This window comes from Rhinopithecus roxellana, chromosome 6, assembly GCF_007565055.1.
Source record: "Rhinopithecus roxellana isolate Shanxi Qingling chromosome 6, ASM756505v1, whole genome shotgun sequence".
NCBI classification, from domain to species: domain Eukaryota; kingdom Metazoa; phylum Chordata; class Mammalia; order Primates; family Cercopithecidae; genus Rhinopithecus; species Rhinopithecus roxellana.
The window spans coordinates 59,366,826-59,386,711 of record NC_044554.1 but is presented as its reverse complement, the minus strand read 5'-3'; the positions used below and the strand labels follow the sequence as shown (position 1 = coordinate 59,386,711).

At 39.1% G+C, this 19,886-nt stretch overlaps 1 protein-coding gene across 1 annotated transcript in view; it reads left to right on the top strand.

The window, feature by feature from the left end:
* EXOC4 (exocyst complex component 4) overlaps window positions 1–19,886 on the top strand; it is an 850,866-nt gene that overhangs the window by 643,726 nt on the left and 187,254 nt on the right. The window contains exon 12 of the mRNA XM_010357736.2: window positions 14,470–14,606. Coding sequence (XP_010356038.2) covers window positions 14,470–14,606 — 137 coding nt within the window. The remainder of the gene's footprint in view (window positions 1–14,469; window positions 14,607–19,886) is intronic.

Here is a 19,886-nt window from a genome sequence, read left to right as displayed (position 1 = left end):
AGACTCGTGATAAAATAGGGATGATAATGACTGCTCTACTTTCTCACAATCTGTTTGGATATTGATTGAGATATTTGCAAGTACTCTGAGTTCCGAGGAAGAAGGGTGTTAGGAAATGCTGTGGTGATGTTTTTAGCAGGGCGTGGAAACCTATGCTAAAATAATTTCAGAATGTTAAGTTTGAAGACAGGTTGGATTACTGGCCTGTACCTGTATGACAATCAGTATGTCCTTCTGGTCTGTCCTTTTGTCTTAGGTATCAGTTCTGAGTAAATTTAGAGGTCAGGGTTTGAGGCACGTGGGATGAGAGAAGAGATCTTGCTGGCCCAAAACTGCCCAGGAAGTGTCTCTTGGCTGCTGGCATTGGAGTGGTCTGTGTCTCCTGAGACTGGTCACATAGAATGGTCCATTGATGATCAGGAAGGTCCCATCTTCATTTGCTGTCCTGACCCCATCCTATCTACTTACTGAGTTACTTCACACCTTTTTTTCACTGGTGAATATCTCCGATGACAGTGTGTCTTCCTGCACCACACACTACCTTCACAGCTTCCTGTAAACCTAGTTTTGGCCTCACCAATCCCACCATTGGAACTGTCATCTGAGGAAGGTCACAATAACCTTCTTCTACAAGCAGTCTTCATTCATCTTTACCACGCTACACCTGGCATCATGGACTACCTGAAAAGATTGAACTTACTGCTTTTCATCTTTACTGGAAGTAACAAAAAAATAGTGGTTAAGATATGGGCTCTGGATTCAGAGCCTGGGTTTCAGTCATAACAGTATAAACCGTTTTGCTGTTGTATTCGAGAGCATAGCATAGTAGCAGTGCCTGCCACATAGTAGGTGGTCAATAAATATTGGATGGATTCACAGATAGGTAAGTAGGCTTATTCTAACATTCACATTTATATATAATATAAATGCTGTTGATATAGTATCTACAGGTATACCCAAAACAAGAGAAAGGAAGCAAGAGTGCTTGGGTATTTTACCTTGTAGGGGCTAGAGTTGGTTATCTTTGAATATATATCTGTTTGCTATAAGCTCATCTATATTTGTGGCTTTTCATGTCTTTTAACTTTTATATTGCTTCTTGCTATTAATATTTTTCCTTGAGCAAATTACATTTAAAAAATAACAACTCATATTGCTTAGGTTAAGGAACAGAGTGAAGGGGTGTGTGTGTGTGTAGACTGTAGAGCAGGGAATCATATTGGGTCTTTTGAGCAGGAAAAGAATATTTGGAAATATACAACTGGGAAGTAAAATTTCCGGGGACATCACTACCTCAGATGCCTTACTGTGAACTCTCACTTCTCCAGACCACCCCAGTGTGTCTGCCAAGTCTTCATCGAATACCATTTTCCCGGGGAGGGGGCACAGTATAGGGTGGTAAAGAGAACATCAAACGGACTCAAAAGGCCTAGATTCTTCTTTTTCCTTTGAAATCTCATTTCTTTCTTTCTGTTTTGTTTTGTGTTGTTTTTCTGGCGGTTGTTTTTAAGATGTTTCTATTTATCGCTGATTTTCAGCAATTCGATTATTTGTGACTTTCTATAGTTTTTATCTTCCATTTGAGATATATTGAGCTGCTTGAATCTGTGGGCTTATACTTTTCATCAAATTTGGAAAATTTCCAGCCACTATATCTTCTTACATTTTCTCTGCACCCCCCACCCCCAGTTGCATGTATATTAAGCTGCCTGATATTGTTTCTCAGTTTGCTGACTCTCTGTCCTATTTTTTTTAATCCTTTTTTCTCTATGTGTTTTATTTTGGATAGTTTCTATTGCTGTGTCTTCCATTTCTGTTTCCGCCGTGTTTATATTTTCCATTATGTTTTTAGACATAGGACCCTATTCCTAATAGCTGTTTTAACCTCCTTTTCTATTATCTGTGTCATCCCTGGGTCTGTTTCCCTTAACTGATTTTTACTTCTCCTCATATATTTTCCAACTTATTTCCATATGCCCGGTAATTTTTTTATTGGATCCTAGACATGCGAGGTTTTTTTTACATTGTTAAGTGCTGGATTTTGTTATAGTTCTTTAAATATTGTTGAACTTTGGGAACACATTTAAGTTATTTAGAATTATTTTCATCATGTCAGCCTTGCTTCCAGGCTTTATCAGACAGGTCTAGGGCAGCTTTTACTCTGAGGCTAATTTGGCCCCGCTGCTGAGGCAATATTGTTTTGAAGACTACCTGGCACCCTATTTATTAGGAGGTTCTTCCACTCTAACTAGTGGAAAGGAACATGGACCATTCATTGCCCTGTGTGAACTCACAGGATTTGTGAGTTCACAAATTGGATTATTCTGCCTGCTCCATTGAGGTGGTCCTCTCTGGCCTCGGTAGCGTCCTTCACACAGACCAGTACTTAGCCAAAGGTTCTACACAGAAGATCTACACAGATCTTGTGCTCACATATGCTCCCTTTTGCACACACGTGCTCTCTTTCTCTCCCCACCCTCCCCTCTCTTTGTGAAGCTCTCCACTCTTCAGTATTTTGCCACAGTGAACTGTAGCTGTCTTGGTCTTCTGAAACTCCGAATTCTGTCTCAACCTAACAAGACTGCCAGGTTCTGTCCAGGTCCCTTCTTCCTGCATTATGACCCAGAAACTCTTCAGCTGGGGCACTCAGAGGGCTCACGTCATTTGTTTTTCATCTCTGGTGTCTGAAACTATTGTTTCCCATATTTTGTCTGGTTTTCTAATTGCTTAAGGCAGGATTTCAAGCTATTTTATACTGAAATACTTTAATTTTACTTCCCTGCAGAACAAGAGCATTTTCTTCATTATCATTAATGTATTATCAAGACAGCATTATCACTATCACAATTAGAAAAAGTTTCTAGTATCTCCATATTTCTAATATGTAGTCAATTTTGCATTTTCCCAGATGCATTGTCCCAGAAATGTCCTTTTCAGCTGGTTTGTTCAAACTGGGATTCCATCTAGGACCATAATTGTTATGTGGCTTAAGTCTCTGTAATCCCAAACAGTCACATTTTTTTCTTGACACTGATACAGTGAACGGAACCAGCCAGCCATGCTGTGGAACATTCCAGCTTCTGTATTTGATTGCTTCCTCTGTTTCCTGTTACTAGAAGTTAGGTCTGAAAGCTTGATTAGATTGAAGTTAAATGCTTTTAGTGAGAATATATCATAGATGATGTTATATTCATATTCTATCTCATTCATAAACCTGTAAGAACTGGCTTCCTTACATTAATTAGGCCGAGCTCGACCCCTGGATGAGGCTTGTGACCTTCTAATCCCTCCATTGTGTAATTTGATTTTTGTTGTGGGGAAGTAATTGATGTTCTATAACATTGACCCTATGTGGATGTTCATTTCCACAATTTCTGGTTAACTTTCATTTTGGTTTTTTGTGTTTGTTTGTTTGTTTGTTTTTGAGACGGAGTCTTGCTGTGTCACCCAGTCTGGAGTGTAGTGGCGTGATCTCAGCTCACCGCAACCTCCGCCTCCCGGGTTCAAGTGATTCTCCTGCCTCAGCCTCCTGAGTAGCTGGGACTACAGGTGTGCTCCACCTTGCCTGGCTAATTTTTGTATTTTTAGTGGAGATGGGGTTTCATCATGTTGGCCAGACTGGTTTCAAATTCCTGACCTCAGGCCGTCCACCTGCCTTGGCTTCCCAAAGTGCTAGGATTACAGGGGTGAGCCACCGCGCCTGGCCTCAACTTTCATTTTGTCTTAGTACCAATGGATAACCTTTACCTGAATCAGTTGTTTTATTAGGGGCCACAAAATGATTTTTTTATTTGTATTACTATTTTTTTTGAGACGGAGTCTCACTCTGTCGCCAGGCTTGAGTAGTGGTGCAATCATAGCTTACCTGGAACATCTAGACTCAAGTGATTCTCCCACATCAGCCTCCAGTGTAGCAGGGATTACAGGTACACATCACCACACCAGCTAATTTTTCAATTTTTTGTAGAGACAGGGTCTTGCCGTGTTGCCTAGGCTGGTCTCAAACTCCTGGGCTCAAACAGTTCTGTGTCGGCCTCTCTAAGTGCTGGGATTACAAGTGTGAGCCACCACATCCTGCCTTATTTTGTAATTATATTATTTTTTCTACATTTATTAGCTGGTATTCTTCCTTAAAATAGGACTTTTTGAATTTGGTAATGCTGAAATATAGTTCCTACTGGCAAGATAGCACAAATGCATAATTTTTATTTACCAAATTTCAAAGACAGTTTTGTTTTAATAGCCACCTTAAATGGTGACAAATGAGTTTTTTCTGACTTTCTCTCTTCGTTGATTTTTCAGTATGTGTAATCATCTGTAATAATTTATTCTTTCTGATGCACTAATCATCAGCTTTGGCCAGAGGGACTCACAGAGCTGGATTCTAGATTTTGAAGTATCATAAACTATCTATATATTTAATGTCTTTGACAGGCCCTTTAATATTTGTTATGGTTCTTTTTTAAGCCAGAGAATTAGACTAGATAACAACTTTCAGCTCTAGAATTAGGATCGTGAGCTCTGCTACCGAATACTGCCCTGCCTCTGTCCAGCTGCAGAACACCCTCAGCCTGTCTGTCATTCAGGCCTTTCACAAGCTGGCTCCCCCATCCATTCAACCCTTTCTCCAGATTCCTTGACAGAAATTCCCTCCTCCAGCCACACTTGTCTCCTAACTGCTACACATGACCAGCTCATCCTTTATCCCCAGCCTTTACTTACACCTTTTCCCTTGCCTGAATACCCTGACTCTGCCTCTGTAAGTATCCAAACCTCCCCGTACTCCAGATCCCAGTTCAGGCTCCCCCACCTTTTTATTCCTGTTCCCTTATCTTGTCTTTTATACTCATTTCCCTCTTCTCTTGGAATATCACTGTTTCCTGTTCTAATTGATGTTTTCTCGAGTAGATTATCATCACCCCTGAAAAAAAAAGGCCATGCTTTTTACCAAGAACATTGCTAGGCCCAGTAGAAGTACAGTATCTGCTAATGTCATTGTTACATTTCTGTATCTTTTCTAACATGTAGCACCTTCTGTTTTGCTGAATAACAGCCTTAAGGTGCTTTTGAAGTGTGCATGGGTGTTTGTGTGTGTGTGCTTGTGCTGGGGAAGGAGGGTGTTAGGGATATTTCTTATAAATGCTAATACTTTCCTATTCATCGATCTGTTTCTACCCATATGTAATGGAACCCATTGCATATCAAGAGGTATTGACAACTTACCCGTAGAGTTGCATTGATTTGAAATACATAAGTCAACGATTACTGCCTTATTATGTAATATTAGCTAGGGAAAGAAAGATGGCCCCTGGGTTCATACGGTCTAATTAAGCACAACTGTTGTAGACTTTTTCTCCCTTTCCTGCTGTTATGTTTTGTTTTGTGTTGAATATGAAATCACAAACCCCCAAATAAGCCTCATAAAGAGACAGCTGTGCTTATAAGATTATGTTCGTCACAGATTTTATTCAACCATAAATGATTTCTACCCAAAATGTTAAAAATATATATTATTGATAATTTATATCATATACATTTTCCATGTTTTTATTGGCAAATAAATTTAATAAGAATAGCTTATGTGAATTCTAAAGGCATATAGTTTTTTTGATTGTCTAAAATTTGACCTCATATTTTTTGTGTAAGCCTATTTCTAAATTCTGCCTCGTTAGCCTGACAAAAGAACTTCAGAGTTTATTATGTAAGTATATTCATCTTTTCTGAACAGTGAAACTTTTTGAAATTATCTTCTGTACTTGAAGTGGCTCATCTAGTGATTAGTGTCATCAGATTGAATTATTTATATTTTCTTGCTGGAAATGAGTGATATTCCAAATGTTCAAGTACTCTGTCTGTGTGTGTATGTATGTACGTATGTATGTATGTATGTATGTCGTAAAAGGACATTCATGACTTGGCTTCTGCTGACTGCCTCTCTGAGCCCTCCCACCTGATCATGCATACATACCCCCCCAATCCCCATTCCCCTACACACCGCCTTCACCCCAGCCATGAACAACCACTTATAGTTCCCTGAATCCCATGCTGTTTCATGTTCATACTGCTCCATCTTCTTGAAGTGCTCTTTTTCCATCTTTGTTCATTCTACAAATCTCAATTATTTATCTTGCAGGAGTCAGTTCAGTTGTACACTCTTCTTTCTCACCTCTCTCTCCCTGCCTTTCACCCCAGTCCAATTAACTCTTCCTCTGTGCCTCTACTGTACAATATGCAGATGCCCATCAGCACCTAGGACATTTTATTGTCCTTATTTGTGAACTTATTTTCTTTCTTTTTTTATCTTCATCAGGAATTTCTTATTTATTTATTTATTTATTTATTCTTATACTTTAAGTTCTAGGGTACATATGCACAACATGCAGGTTTGTTACATATGTATACATGGGTTGGTTTGCTGCACCCATTAACTCATCATTGACATTAGGTATTTTTTTTAATGCTATCCCTCTCCCATACCCCTTACCCCATGACAGGCCCCAGTGTGTGATGTTCCCTGCCCTGTGTCCAAGTGTTCTCATTGTGTGAACTTACTTTCTTAATCCTGCTAGTATCTAAGATTGTTGGAGGGCAAGAATCTTATCTGGCTTTGTATCTCCTGCAGTTAGGCTAGTGTTTGGCATAGAGAAGGTACTTACTTATTTATCTATTTAATCAATTAGCTAAGTTCTCTGCTGTTTCCCCAAACAACTTCCCATCCTCTCCAGAACAGTTTTCATCTGGTAGTCAGTAGCAGTGTTGCCAACAATACTTCTATGTGTTCACATTTTTAAAATATATCATAAGTAAAAACTATTGTATTAGAATACCAATATACCTAAGGATTGTATTCTCAAAGGTTTTTGAAGAGGTACCTATTTGTAACAATGGTTGTAAATAAATTGTTTAAAATTGAGGCTTAACATGCATTCATGTAACCACCAACCAGATGCCTTTCCCAGTCAATATCCTCCCCACCCTGCTCTAAAAACAAATAACCACTATTCTGATTTGTCTCACCCTATATTAGCTATGCCGGATCTTGACCTTCACATAAATGAGATCAAACAGTATATTTCTTTTTGTGACTGGCTACTTTCATTCGGCATTATGTCTGTGATATTTTTCCATGTGAATTCTTATGTTAACTACTAGCTTGCTCTTTTTCATTGCTCTGTAGCATCTCATTGTATGAATATGTCACAGTTTTATTTATCTACTCTACTGTTGATGGACATTTGGGTTATTTCCAGACTTGGCCTTGAACATAAAGTTTTATTTGAGAACCAAACTACAGAGCATAGCATTAGACCTGCTTTTTGTCCTTTCTCTGCCTTCTAATAGGCAACGAATTGATCTTAATATAGGATGTACTTAACTTTACTCATTCAGTTAAGAAAGATTTATTGAGTACCTGTTGTGTGCCAGGTCCTGAATAAGTGTCCCTCCCTTCTGGAATCTCACAGACCACTGGGGAAGGCAGACCCTAAACAAGCCATTACAAGTGTGTTAAGTGTTGTAACAAAGACATAGAAGGTGTTCTAGGTGTTTATAACAGGAAAACCTAATCTGGTATGAGGGTTAGGGAGAATCTTCCCACAGAAAGGGTATGTTAGCTGAGACCCGAAAGAGAAACAAAAGTACTGTCGGGAGACAAGGAACAGCATTGCTGGAAGGTACAAGGTCCGGAAATGGTAATGAAGAATTGAAAGAACCCCCATGTAGCTGAATCATAGAGAGGAAAGTAGAAAATGGTAGGAGGTGGGGCTGGAAGGGTAGACAGAAGCCATGTCATGAAGGGCCTTCTGAGTTATCTGAGCAACGTGAGTCCTCATCCATTAAAGAGTTTTAATCCCGTGAACGGACATAACTTTAAATTTTTTTCCTTTGATGTTAACCTTACAAATTCTGAAGTGCACAAATCTTAAGCACAAAGAATTTTTATATACATTTTTACTAACACAAACAGCTATTCCATCAGTATAATGCCAGCACCTAGAATGTCCTCTCCTTCGCAGTTAGGACCCTCTCTTAAGGGTAGCCACTATTCTGACTTCTATCACCAGAGGTTACTTTTCCCTGATTTTGAACTACAATAATCATAAAATTGTCCAGTTGCACACCTTTGGGTCAGGCTACTTTGACTCAGCCTAAGATCTGCACAGTTCATCCATGTGTTGCCTGCAGCAGTAGCCTGTCTCTTTCATGACTCTGTAGTTTTCCATTGTATGAGTATACCACAATTTATTTGCCCACTTTGCCCACTTTATTGATTGACATGAGAATTGATTTTTTTTTTTTTTTTTTTTTTGGCTGTTATAAATAAAACGATTAGGCCAGGCACAGTGGCTGATGTCTGTAATACCAGCACTTTGGGAGGCAGGGGTGGGAGGATCATTTGAGGCCAGGAGTTTAAGACCAGCCTGGGCAGCATAGCAAGACTCCATCTCTACCAAAAAAAAGAAATTAGCCTCGTATGGTGCCCTCTGCCTGTAGTCCCAGCTACTGGAGAGTGAAGTGGGAGGATCACTTGAGCCCAGGAGCTTGAGATTGCAATAAGCTATGATCACACTACTGAGCTCCAGTCTGACCCCATCTCAGGAAAAAGAAAAAATTAAGCTAGAGCTGCAATAAATAAATAAAATCATTGTGAAGATTTGTGTTCATGTCTTTTGATTGACATGAACACTCATTTCTGTGGGAGGTAGAATTTTCAAAAAGATTACTCTGCGTTCAGGGTGGAGGCTGATTTGGAAGGCACAGAGGTGGCAGTTCCTCAGGCACCAGCTCTTGGACGTATAGCCTTTTGCAAGTCATCTTAGTAAAGAGAGGACACATTCAGAACAGTTTAAACATCACACAAATCAAAGCATAGATTAAAAAATGGAAAGCATATTTCCTTTTGTCTGTATCATTACTGTCGTTTTCATAGTTATTGTCGTTTTTTACAGGCAGCTACAGCTTAGAGCTGATAGTAACTGGAAAGACAATATGATATACAAGTTTTAGTGACTTGTCATTGAATATGCCCCAATAAACAAAACCATTATTGTCATCAAACGTTTGCGAAGCCCTGTTTTCACGATTGCTTCTTGTTGTGCCAAACCCTTGTTAACCTCAGTAGGAAACGCATCAGGTTCAAGAGGTCGAAGAAGAGACCCAGAGCCAGCAGAGGAGAGAGGGGGTTTTATTACGGGCTTAATACAAGGGAGAGAGTCCAGTGGGGACGGGCTGGGCAGGAAAACCACAACCACCTACAAACATCATGCAGTTTATAGAGCATTTCCACTTACCACCCTCCCAACCACCTCCACCTGGCAACTTTTAATGTAACCCAAAACTCAGGGCCTCAATCCCCCCTATGGCTGGTGTTCCATGAAATCAGCCAGGGCCCTCAGATGTTTATCATAGATAAGGAAGGAATCTCCAGGTTAGCCACTCCCAAATTACCTAGCTCAGAACACACATTCAGGTGCATTGCCACACAGGATCATTCTAAGGAGATGCTTAAATTATTGCTCTCAGGTGTGCTTGCCCTACACTCCGTGTGTGTGTGTATGCGTGCGCACGCACGTGTGTGATGGTGCTGGAAATGTGTGTCTGATGTGATAGACATATTTCTCTGACCATACAGAACCTTAGATTCTTAGCAGCATCTCTGATCTGTCCTCTCAGGAAGTAAAACAATACAGATACAGAGACTCTATTCGCCAAACTAAAGTTGTTTTGATGTTGGTTTTGTTTCTGAATTGTGAATTTATTTGTGTCTTAAAACTTTAAAATCAGCACATTTTGAATTGGGAATTTATGTCTTAAAACATTAAAATGAACACATTCAGTTATATATACATATATAATGAATTCCCATTATAGAAAAAATACAATCAGGTGAAGTTAAGAGTGCTGTTGTGGAAATACCCAAGACTTTCAGCCACAATAAATGTTCAGTCCTTAGAACCATGGAAATTAAGATACAGTGTAGTGGCCGGGCACAGTGACTCATGCCTATAATCCCAGCACTTTGGGAGGCCGAGGCGGTCGGATCATGAGGTCAGGAGATCGAGACCAGCCTGACTAACATGGTGAAACCCCCTCTCTACTAAAAATACAAAAATTAGCCAGTTGTGGTGGCACGCGCCTGTAGTCCCAGCTACTTGGGAGGCTGAGGCAGGAGAATCACTTGAACCCGGGAGACGGAGGTTGCAGTGAGCCAAGATCATGCTGCTGCACTCCAGCCTGAGCGACAGAGTGAGACTCGGTCTCAGAAAAAAAAAAAAAAGATACAGTGTAGTAATAAGGAGGCAGTGGTCTCATTTCACCTTACCAAATCAGGCTCTTATCCACTACTACAATTATACTCTAACTCTCTCTTTTCACCCTATTCTGAATGTGTTGTGCATGTGCATTAAATCAATACATGTTTATTGAGCACCTGCAATATGCCATATACCTTGTGAGGTGTTAGAGGTGTGAAGGTACAGTCACTGATCAACAGGAATTAGCAGTGTAGTGGAAGAGATGGTCAATTGAACCAGTGATTACCACACTCCAATTAGAGCATGGGCCAAAATGCCAGGGTCCTCTGGTGGCACAGAAGGGGCATTTAAATCAGAGAAGGTAATCTCCAAAGATGAGAGTCATGAGCTAGCAATAATATTCCAGACGCTAAGATTAGGAGGCACAAAAGCACAAAGGCAAAAAGTAGCCTGGTGCAGGCAAGGAGTCACTAGTAATTTAGTGTGGTTGGAGCAAAAGATGGGCATGTTCAGAGGAACTGGAGAGAAGCATAGAGGAAAAAATAGTAATAATAATAATAATTTTAATGGAGAAAAAAACTTTTAAAAAGAGAGAGAGAAGCCTAGAGGGGTAGGCTGGACGCAGAACTGAAGATGATTGGTGTTCATGAAAGGGCTGAGAAGGAAGGATCGAGAAGTAAGAGGCCTGATCAAGCTCGCCCTGTTGACAGTGGTACTCCTCATGTGTCCTTAAGCATGTCATTGGGCCTTAGGGTCCTGATTAGTATGACCAGAGAATTAGGGAGAGTTGTTCCCAAACTGTGAAACACTGTTCCAGTAGATGTGAAAAGATGGACTATGAACAATGGTTTCATTACTTTGATAGTTAAGGGAAGACTGAATACTGCATTGGCCTCTTTAAGACTCTTCATGACTCTAGCATATTAAAGGTTTCTGAAGTCATCCAGTAAAAACACCACTTCAGTTTTCTTTAATTCAGTATTTTCCAAATTATGTGGACTGGGAGCCGATTTTCTGTAACAGGATATTAGTATCATGAGGCAGAGCCCCATTCTGGCAAACAGTAGACTAGTTCTCAAAAGTACAATCATCTTTATTCATTCACTGATTAAATTTTTTTAAGTGCAGAACCAAGCAACTGGTTCACTTTATACTTTAGATGACCAGCGTATCCCTGTAATAAACTTTAAGTGTTTATTTTCCACAGCAATATTTTTTTTATTACATCAACTGTCCTGGGATTTATCATTTCTTTTCTCATTTTTCATGTCATGCATAGACTTTATTACCTGGTAATAAGTTGCAAGAAATGTGAATTGAGTTGTTTCTAAGTAAATATCAATCATTTATGATTTGTTTAATAGAAATTATAATGAAGAAAATCAGGGTTTTGCTTATTATGAAGTCATTATAGTCAACATTAGCAAATCCCAAAATTAATAATGTGTCAGTAAATCATTTGCATTGCTAAAGAGATCAAATAAATAAAAACAGGATTGACCTTGTTAGAAATTTGATATTTTCAACATTTATCTGTCAGAGCCACTGATTTGGAAATTGTTATAAATTCTTGAAAAATGGAAACTTTTTTCCCTGTAAAAATACCCATCATTTGGCAAAATACAGTGTCATTTTTCTTGAAAAGAATGTAGTGATTGATTATCCAGAGTGCTACCATGACAAGGTAAACCAACCAAATAGCTGGAAAATTGTATGTAATCATATAGCATCACAGAGGCTCTGTGTTGAGCACAACCATTAGAATTAAACCATGGCATCTAATCATTCCCTGCTGGTACTTCCTGTTCACCCCCAAAACCTTGACCTCCAGTGGATATGCAGAGGTGTTCGCAGTCATCCCTTCCCCTCCAAATGCTATCAGCACAATTCTAGTCAGCTGAAAGCTCTGCAATAAATACAAACCAAACCTAAACCACCCAAGGAGACTTCAAAATGCACAGGTGTCTGTGTCTAACATCCCTCACATATATGGCATTCGGAGATTTATTCTGTGTATTAACATTGTTAGCCTAGTTTCTTTTATTAATAGTATTGTCCTGAAAATTCTGAGAGATTATAAACAACTGAGGGAAGAGAAGGATGGGAGATGGACAAAAAGAAAAGAGGAATGCTGATCCCTCTTGAGAGGCTGATAATCTATTCAGGAAGACGAAATACACCTGAGATGCCTTGAGAGCCATTACACAGTATTCGTCCAGTATGAAAGCGCCAGTACACAAATTGAATGCATGAGTCATGGGGGCCAACAGAGTAAAGGAGCAATCCAATTATCCTTGGTTATTAGAGAACTAAATTGAGTCATAAGAAAGGAAAGGACTACCCAAACCTACCCCAGAGATGGTCATCAATAGCATACTTGGGAGTAGAACCAGGCCCTTTCTCCCAATAATCAGAGGGATCTCCTCATGCTCGTCTTCCCTGCAATGTTTTAGATTTTAAACAGGCTTTGTTAGGATGGCTGAACTTCAGTCTCCTTTGTTAATTGCTGCCCACATGTTGTAGGATATCTTGTGTTTTGAATCAGGATGAGGATTTTAAATTCTTCCTAGTGTAGGGACGTGTAGCCAGGCAGAATCAATTCCTGTCACTCACACACAAATACAGAGGAATGGGATTATGGATCAGGGTGAAGCTGCAGTGCTTTAATCTTAAAATCAATACAGAAAAGGAAGTTGAACTTGTGGGGATTCTATAGAGACTGTAATTTGACTTCCTATGAGGTTTTGCCTTACAGAATGTAAGTGCTCCTTGCTTTTCACCTTCTGATTATTTTACTGGGGTGGGAAGAATGAGAGGAAGGGGAAAGATGACAAGAAGCTTCTACCACCAAATCTTGAATAAGCATGCAAGTGTAACTCATAATTCAAGCTAATCCCCTACTGTGTTGAGAAGAGCCATACACCTTTGTTTAATCTTTTGATTTTAAGAAAATAATTAGCCAAAACCCTGTACCCCATCATCTGTATTTAAGCATAATGAAAATGCCTTTGATTTCTTCATAGTTCACTATCAAGACTGGAAAAGTATTTTTTTAAGCTTATTTTTATGGCTAAGCTTATCATAGCCTATGTAATTTTATATAAATATAAAATCAACAAACCAGTTACTGACTGAAGGATTCCAAGCTGCTAAGCATGCGATTAATATTTACCCCAGTGTAATTTTGCTTCTTTTGAAAGAGGCATGAACTAATGGTTTAAACAACTAAGTCTTTTCTTAATCAAATATTTAGAATTTGTTGACTATGTGTCTTTTTCAGATATAACACTGATTTACTATACAATGCTGTCGGCATCTAGCTTTAAGATGGGCTTATTTTTCCTTTCGGATAGTTTTTTAATTCAGTTTTAAAATATGTCTGAGTGTGTTTAGACCCTGCGCCTACAGTGGTGACAGCAATATGAAACACTGTAATCTCGTGAGAAAATGCACTGTGGGCAACAGAACTCTGGTCTGGCTCTGAGGCAGAATGGTATAGTTAGAAGAGCAAAGCCTGGAGCTCCTTCTTTGTTTTCTTCATCTTCCTAAGCTTGTTTCCTCATCTTTAAACTGGGGATGATGATAGGATACACCTGATAGGTATAGGGGTGTTGAGAGAATTAAAGGAAATAAAATATACAAAGTGCTTATCATTGTACTTTGCACTTGTAAGAACCCTATAAATGTTCATGATTATCATGATTATTGTGTGAGTCTCAAGTGAGATAACATATGCTGTGTATGTGAAAACATTCTACAAGCTGTAAAACACAATACAAATGTTAGTTGTTATTCTGAATAGATTGATGGTTTTGAAACTTTTAAAATAAATCATGGAAGGTTTTTTCTTTGTGCTGCCTGTCATAGGTTCCTAATCTCAAAGAGCCTTGGAGTGATAAATCAGGCTCCAGCTGAATATGCATTTTCTGTCTTAAAAGCCAAAGTTATCTTGTGAGTGTCAAGAATTCCATGATATCAACTTGAAAATCCCCATTCTGTGTCCTTCCAGAAAAAACACTTGCTCAGGTCTTGGGAAGACCAGCGCTGTGTAAGATTCTTATTTGGTTGTTGTTTTGAGTTCATATTTCAAAATGTCACATTCTTCCAGGAAAGCTTAGGTACCTTAAATTATGACATACTTGGAGTTGTCCTTCCTTGTCCTACACATTACTTGACTACAGAAATCTCATATCCTCTCTTTGTTGTTCATTTCCAGAGCACAATCATTGTGGAGAAGACAGTGCAAGACCTCCTGAACCTGATGCATGACTTGAGTGCATATTCAGATCAATTCCTCAACATGGTGTGCGTGAAGCTCCAGGAGTACAAGGACACCTGCAATGCAGCTTACAGGTGTAGCTTCTGTTAGGAACTAAGCAAAGTAATGTTGGAGCCTGAGGGTGGTTCTGATTGGTGACATTGCCTCAATAGCCTAATTTTCAAAAGGATCATCTCTGAGTTTGTCAAGAGATGAGAACATCCATCATGGAAATAGTCTCCTAGACCTTTGTGTAGTCAGAACAACAGAGAGAATGAAAGTGATGAAGGGACAGAGCCACTAGGACTGCCATTGAGTGGTTCAGATTATGTGTCAGCCTTGATGTTCATGAAAACCTGGAATGATAAGATCATGTTCCTCAAGGAAATTCCAGATCTTGGTTAGTCTATCTTATGGTTAAAAAGATCCTTAAAATAGAGCAATTTGAAACTCTTAATCTTTAATAGTATTTCTTTTTAATTAAAAATATATTCTGGCTGGGCGCGGTGGCTCACACCTATAATCCCAGCACTTTGGGAGGCCGAGATGGGCGGATCACGAGGTCAGGAGATCGAGACCATCCTGGCTAACATGATGAAACCCCGTCTCTACTAAAAATACAAAAAATTAGCTGGGCGTGGTGGCGGGCACCTGTAGTCCTAGCTACTGTGGAGGCTGAGGTAGGAGAATGGTGTGAACCTGGGAGGCAGAGCTTGCAGTGAGCCGAGATCGCGCGCCACTGCACTCCAGCCTGGGCGACAGAGCAAGACTCCGTCTCAAAAAAAAAAAAAAAAAAAAAAATATATATATATATATATTCTTCCTGACATTTAATTTGTAGCATTCCTACTGTCACAAAAGAACAGTTACCCCTGTTTTCAGCATCAGTAGCAATGAAAAACCATTGTTATGAACTTGAAAACCGTTAGTTATCCCTCTGATTTTCTTCCCTAGGTTCAAAAAAATCTCTGGGCTTGTGGGAAAGATCATAGCAACTCTCTAAGAAAGCTTATAATAGGAACAAATTATGGTCTGGTTCACAATACATGAAACGATTAGGGAAGAAAAGAATGTATAATAAAATACTAAATTTTCTGTGCTCTATATTGAAGACTAGATAGGTGAAGTGCACTACGTAATCAGGCGCTGCTTGTATAATATGGACTTTGAGGGCAGAGGGATCAAAACACAAGAAAGAGAAAGGGTTGTAATCGGGAATGGTTTTACAAGTGAGATATGTGCTGGACTGATGAAATTTGCAGAGGTGGAGAGAATACACAAAGGCGGGGATGGAGGAAGCAATGAGACAGTTGCCCACTATTTTACTTTATTTATTTTATTTTATTTTTTGAGATGGAGTCTCGTTCTGTCGCCAGGCTGGAGTGCAGTGGCACAATCTCAGCTCACTGCAACCTCTGCCTCCTGGGTTCAAGTAATTCTACTGCCTCAGCCTCCCGAGTAGCTGGGACTACAGGTGTGCACCACCACGTCTGGCTAATTTTTCTGTTTTTAGTAGAGGCAGGCTTTCACCATGTTGGCCAGGCTGGTCTCAAACTCCTAACCTCGTGATCCGCCCACCTTGGCCTCCCAAAGTGCTGGGATTATAGGCCTGAGCCACCGCACCCAACCCAGTTGCCCACTATTTAAAGGAGACAATGAGGAGGAAGTTTGACTGGGACAGAGTTCCTAGGAGAATCTAGCAGGAGATAATGTTGAATAGGAAGATTAAGACCGACTAAAAAAGGGTCATAAAAAATAAGATCCTGAAAATGTAGATGTTGGATAGCAGATAGGGAATCATTATAAGTGAGCAAGGAAGCAATGTTTACAGAAGATTGATTTGGCAGAGGAATACAACATAGATTAATGCTTAACCTTCCTGATTCCAGCAACAAGAATTATCCGCAGTTACATGGACAAATTAAACAACAACCATCTCATTGAGATGCTGTCCCAATAACCTTTTGTGTTCAATAATTATTTATCAAAACTTATATTTAGGTTAAAATCATACATATAATTAACAATTATGTCAATTGGTTGTGTAGTAAATAATAATTATAATGGTAATTCAAACAAAAGAAGGTTAAAACTTAGTCTTGTGGTAACAGAAACTTTAAAGATTTTGGATTTTAATTTATACAGATAGTCTTTTGTAAAAAACTACAATGGAATAATAAAATAATTTCAAGCATAAAATATATTTTATTAGGATAAATTTCAGTGAGGAAATGAAATAGAAATAATAATTCAAAGAGGAAAAGGAAAAGTGAAAAATATCCAACTGTTAAAGAAGAGCTTGTTCATATGTATTTTAAATGTATAATGGAGAGTATCAAATCCCTGTGGCATTGAGATTCCATTGGATACTTTTTTTAAAATTTTAATTGACAAATAATAATTATATAATAAGTACAATGCGATGTTCTGATATATGAATACATTATGAAATGATTACATTCAATCCAATTCGTATATCCATTACCTCTCATACTTGTCTTTGTGTGTCTTTGTGCTGCAAACATTTAAAATCTACTCTCAGCATTTTGAAATATATATTATGTTATTATTAATTATAGTCACCATGATGTTCATTCATTCTCAAAATGCCATTCCTCCTAACTGAAACTTTGTATGGTTTGAGCAACATCTCCCCACCTCACCCCACACCCATCCCGCTCCCTTAGCCCCCAGCCTCCGGCAACCACTGTTCTCCCTCTACTTCTGTGAGTCTTTTTTAGACTTTTTTAGAGTCCCCATATCAGTGAAATCATGCAATATTTGTCTTTCTGTGCCTGGCCATTGGATACATTTAAAATAGTGATTTTTAACATTGTCAGTCTTTAGGATATGCCAAAATTTATGTCTTTTGCATCTATTTAAACGCATGCTAAAAAAAATTAAATGTCAACTTAAAAAAGGAAGGAGAATATAGTTTTCCAAAATTATTTTAAGGATACACCAATAACAATTGTAAAAGCCACTATTCTAGGTTAATTGTCTGAGATTGGAATTTCTGGGCCATAGAGTCTTGGATTTCCAGTTTTACAAAACCAAACTCCAAAGTGGTAATACCAACGTCTCATCTACCAAAAGAGAATTGAATAAAATATTTTAACTATTGAAACTTAGTCCCGGTGCAGTAGCTCACGCTAGTAATCCCAGCACTTTGGGAGGCCGAGGCGGGTGGATCACCTGAGGTCAAGAGTTTGGTACCAGCCTGGCCAACATGGTGAAAGCCCATCTCTACCAAAAGTACAAAAATTAGCCAGGTGTGGTGGTACATGCCTATAATCCCAGCTATTCGGGAGGCTGAGGCAGGAGAATCGCTTGAACCCGGGAGGTGGAGGTTGCAGTGAGTCGAGATCGCACCCCTGTACTCTGGACTGGGTCACAGAGTGAGACTCCATCTCAAAAAATAAAAAATAAAAACCTAAATATTAAAAAATTAAAAATTTTAAAAATAATTGCATTTTAATAATATTATACTTTAAATTTATGTTTAACCTCCATTAAATTTAAAGCTTTTTTTTTTTTTAAGTAGGGCATGCCCTCTTTTTCTAGCAAGTTACCTCATTATGGGCACCCAATTACTTTCTCACAAATAATAATGTTGATAAATAGTAATTATAGTGGAGACGTTGCATAACCTGACCACGATAAGGTCAAGTTGTCTCTAGAATGCAAATCCCACTGATGGCCATTTATATAGTATTATTGATGTTGTTGTCCTGAAAGACATGTTGTAAGTTCTTGTAGCTTGGCACCATATTCATCATGCGTGACTTTTTTTCCAATCATTTATGTTCCTGCCTCTCAAGAGGTCAAGTGGCTAGAAGCCACTGCATCTGCAAAGCAGACTGATCATTGTTGAATAGTTTTCATCTGGAAGTTTTCTCTTAGTTTGAAGTGATACTCTCCTATCCATTGGACACAGTTCTTTTCTCTGAATAATAACTCATCAGTTTAATCCTTTTCTGAACGCCCTTCAAATATATGAAGATAGCTATCATAGTCCATTTAGTCTTGCTTTTTCTCCTTAAACTGAACATTCCCAGTTTCTGGCATGCCCTGGTCTACGAACTATCCCAGTCATCTTTCTCCATTACCCATTAGCTTGGCAGTGTCCATCTTAAAAAGGAGTGCCCCAGACTATGCCCAGTGTTCCAGATGTACTCTTCCTTTTTTTTTTTCTTTTTGAGATAGAGTCTGTTGCCCAAGCTGGAGTGCAGTGGTGCAGTCTTGGCTCACTGCAGCCTCTGCCTTCCGGGTTCAAGTAATTCTCTTGCCTCAGCCTCCTGAGTAGCTGGGACTACAGACGCCAGCCACCATGCCCAACTATCTATCTATCTATCTATCTATCTATCTATCTATCTATCTATCTATCTATCTATCTATCTATAGTAGAAATGGAGTTTTACCATGTTGGCTAGGCTGGTCTCAAATTCCTGGCCTCAAGCAATCCTCCCACTGCCTCGGCTTCCCCACGTGACCAGATGCACTCTGGGTGTTGAGCAGCACCATCACTTTCCTTGTTCAGGACCCAGTGCTGGACACAATGCTTCTTAGTGTGTCCTGTCATTGCACTTGTCAGGTATTTACTGAGCATTTACCAAGATGCCGTGTGGGTGTGTGGGGATAAAGAAATGAATCAGTCAAGATTCTACCTTTCATGTGCTTATATTCTTGGTGAAGAATAGAAAGGGAAATACGGGACAAAGAAATAGCATATATCCACAGCATTAATTCATGACAGAAAATATGGCAGGATAGGTAAAAATGCCTTGCTGTGGGAGGAAGAAATTACGAAGGAGAACAGGGAAGGCTTGGTGAAGGATATGAACTAGACTTTGTGAAGAATAAAGAGGATTTAGACAGAGGCTTGAAGAAGAGCAAGAGTAAGTGATAAATGTCTGGGATGTGGAAAGGAAGGCTTTCCTCAGTGGATCCTCAGACTGGAGGATCGCGAATGTCAGACTCAAGGAACTTTGCCTTTTTAAATTAAGTAGCAAGGAGCCACTGAGTGAGTGTTAAGCATGGAGTGCCACGTGGAGACCTGTGCTTTAGGGAAATTTTTCTGAGTTTTGTGTAAGATGGATTTGAAAAGCAAGAGTATAGAGATAGAGGGGAGAGAGACATTAAGTGCCTGAATTAGGGGACAGGGAAGGAAAATGGAGAGCAAGGAACAGATTAAGAGATAATAAAGAGGTAAACTTGATAAGACTTGGCCACTGATTGGCTATAGAAGAAATACTGATTGAAATTAGTATTATCTTTTCTATGCTGTATTTGTGGTGATTTCTGTAAAACACAAATTTAGGATCTCACATTTACCCATTAAATTTAATGTTATTTATTTATTTAGAGAGATTCTC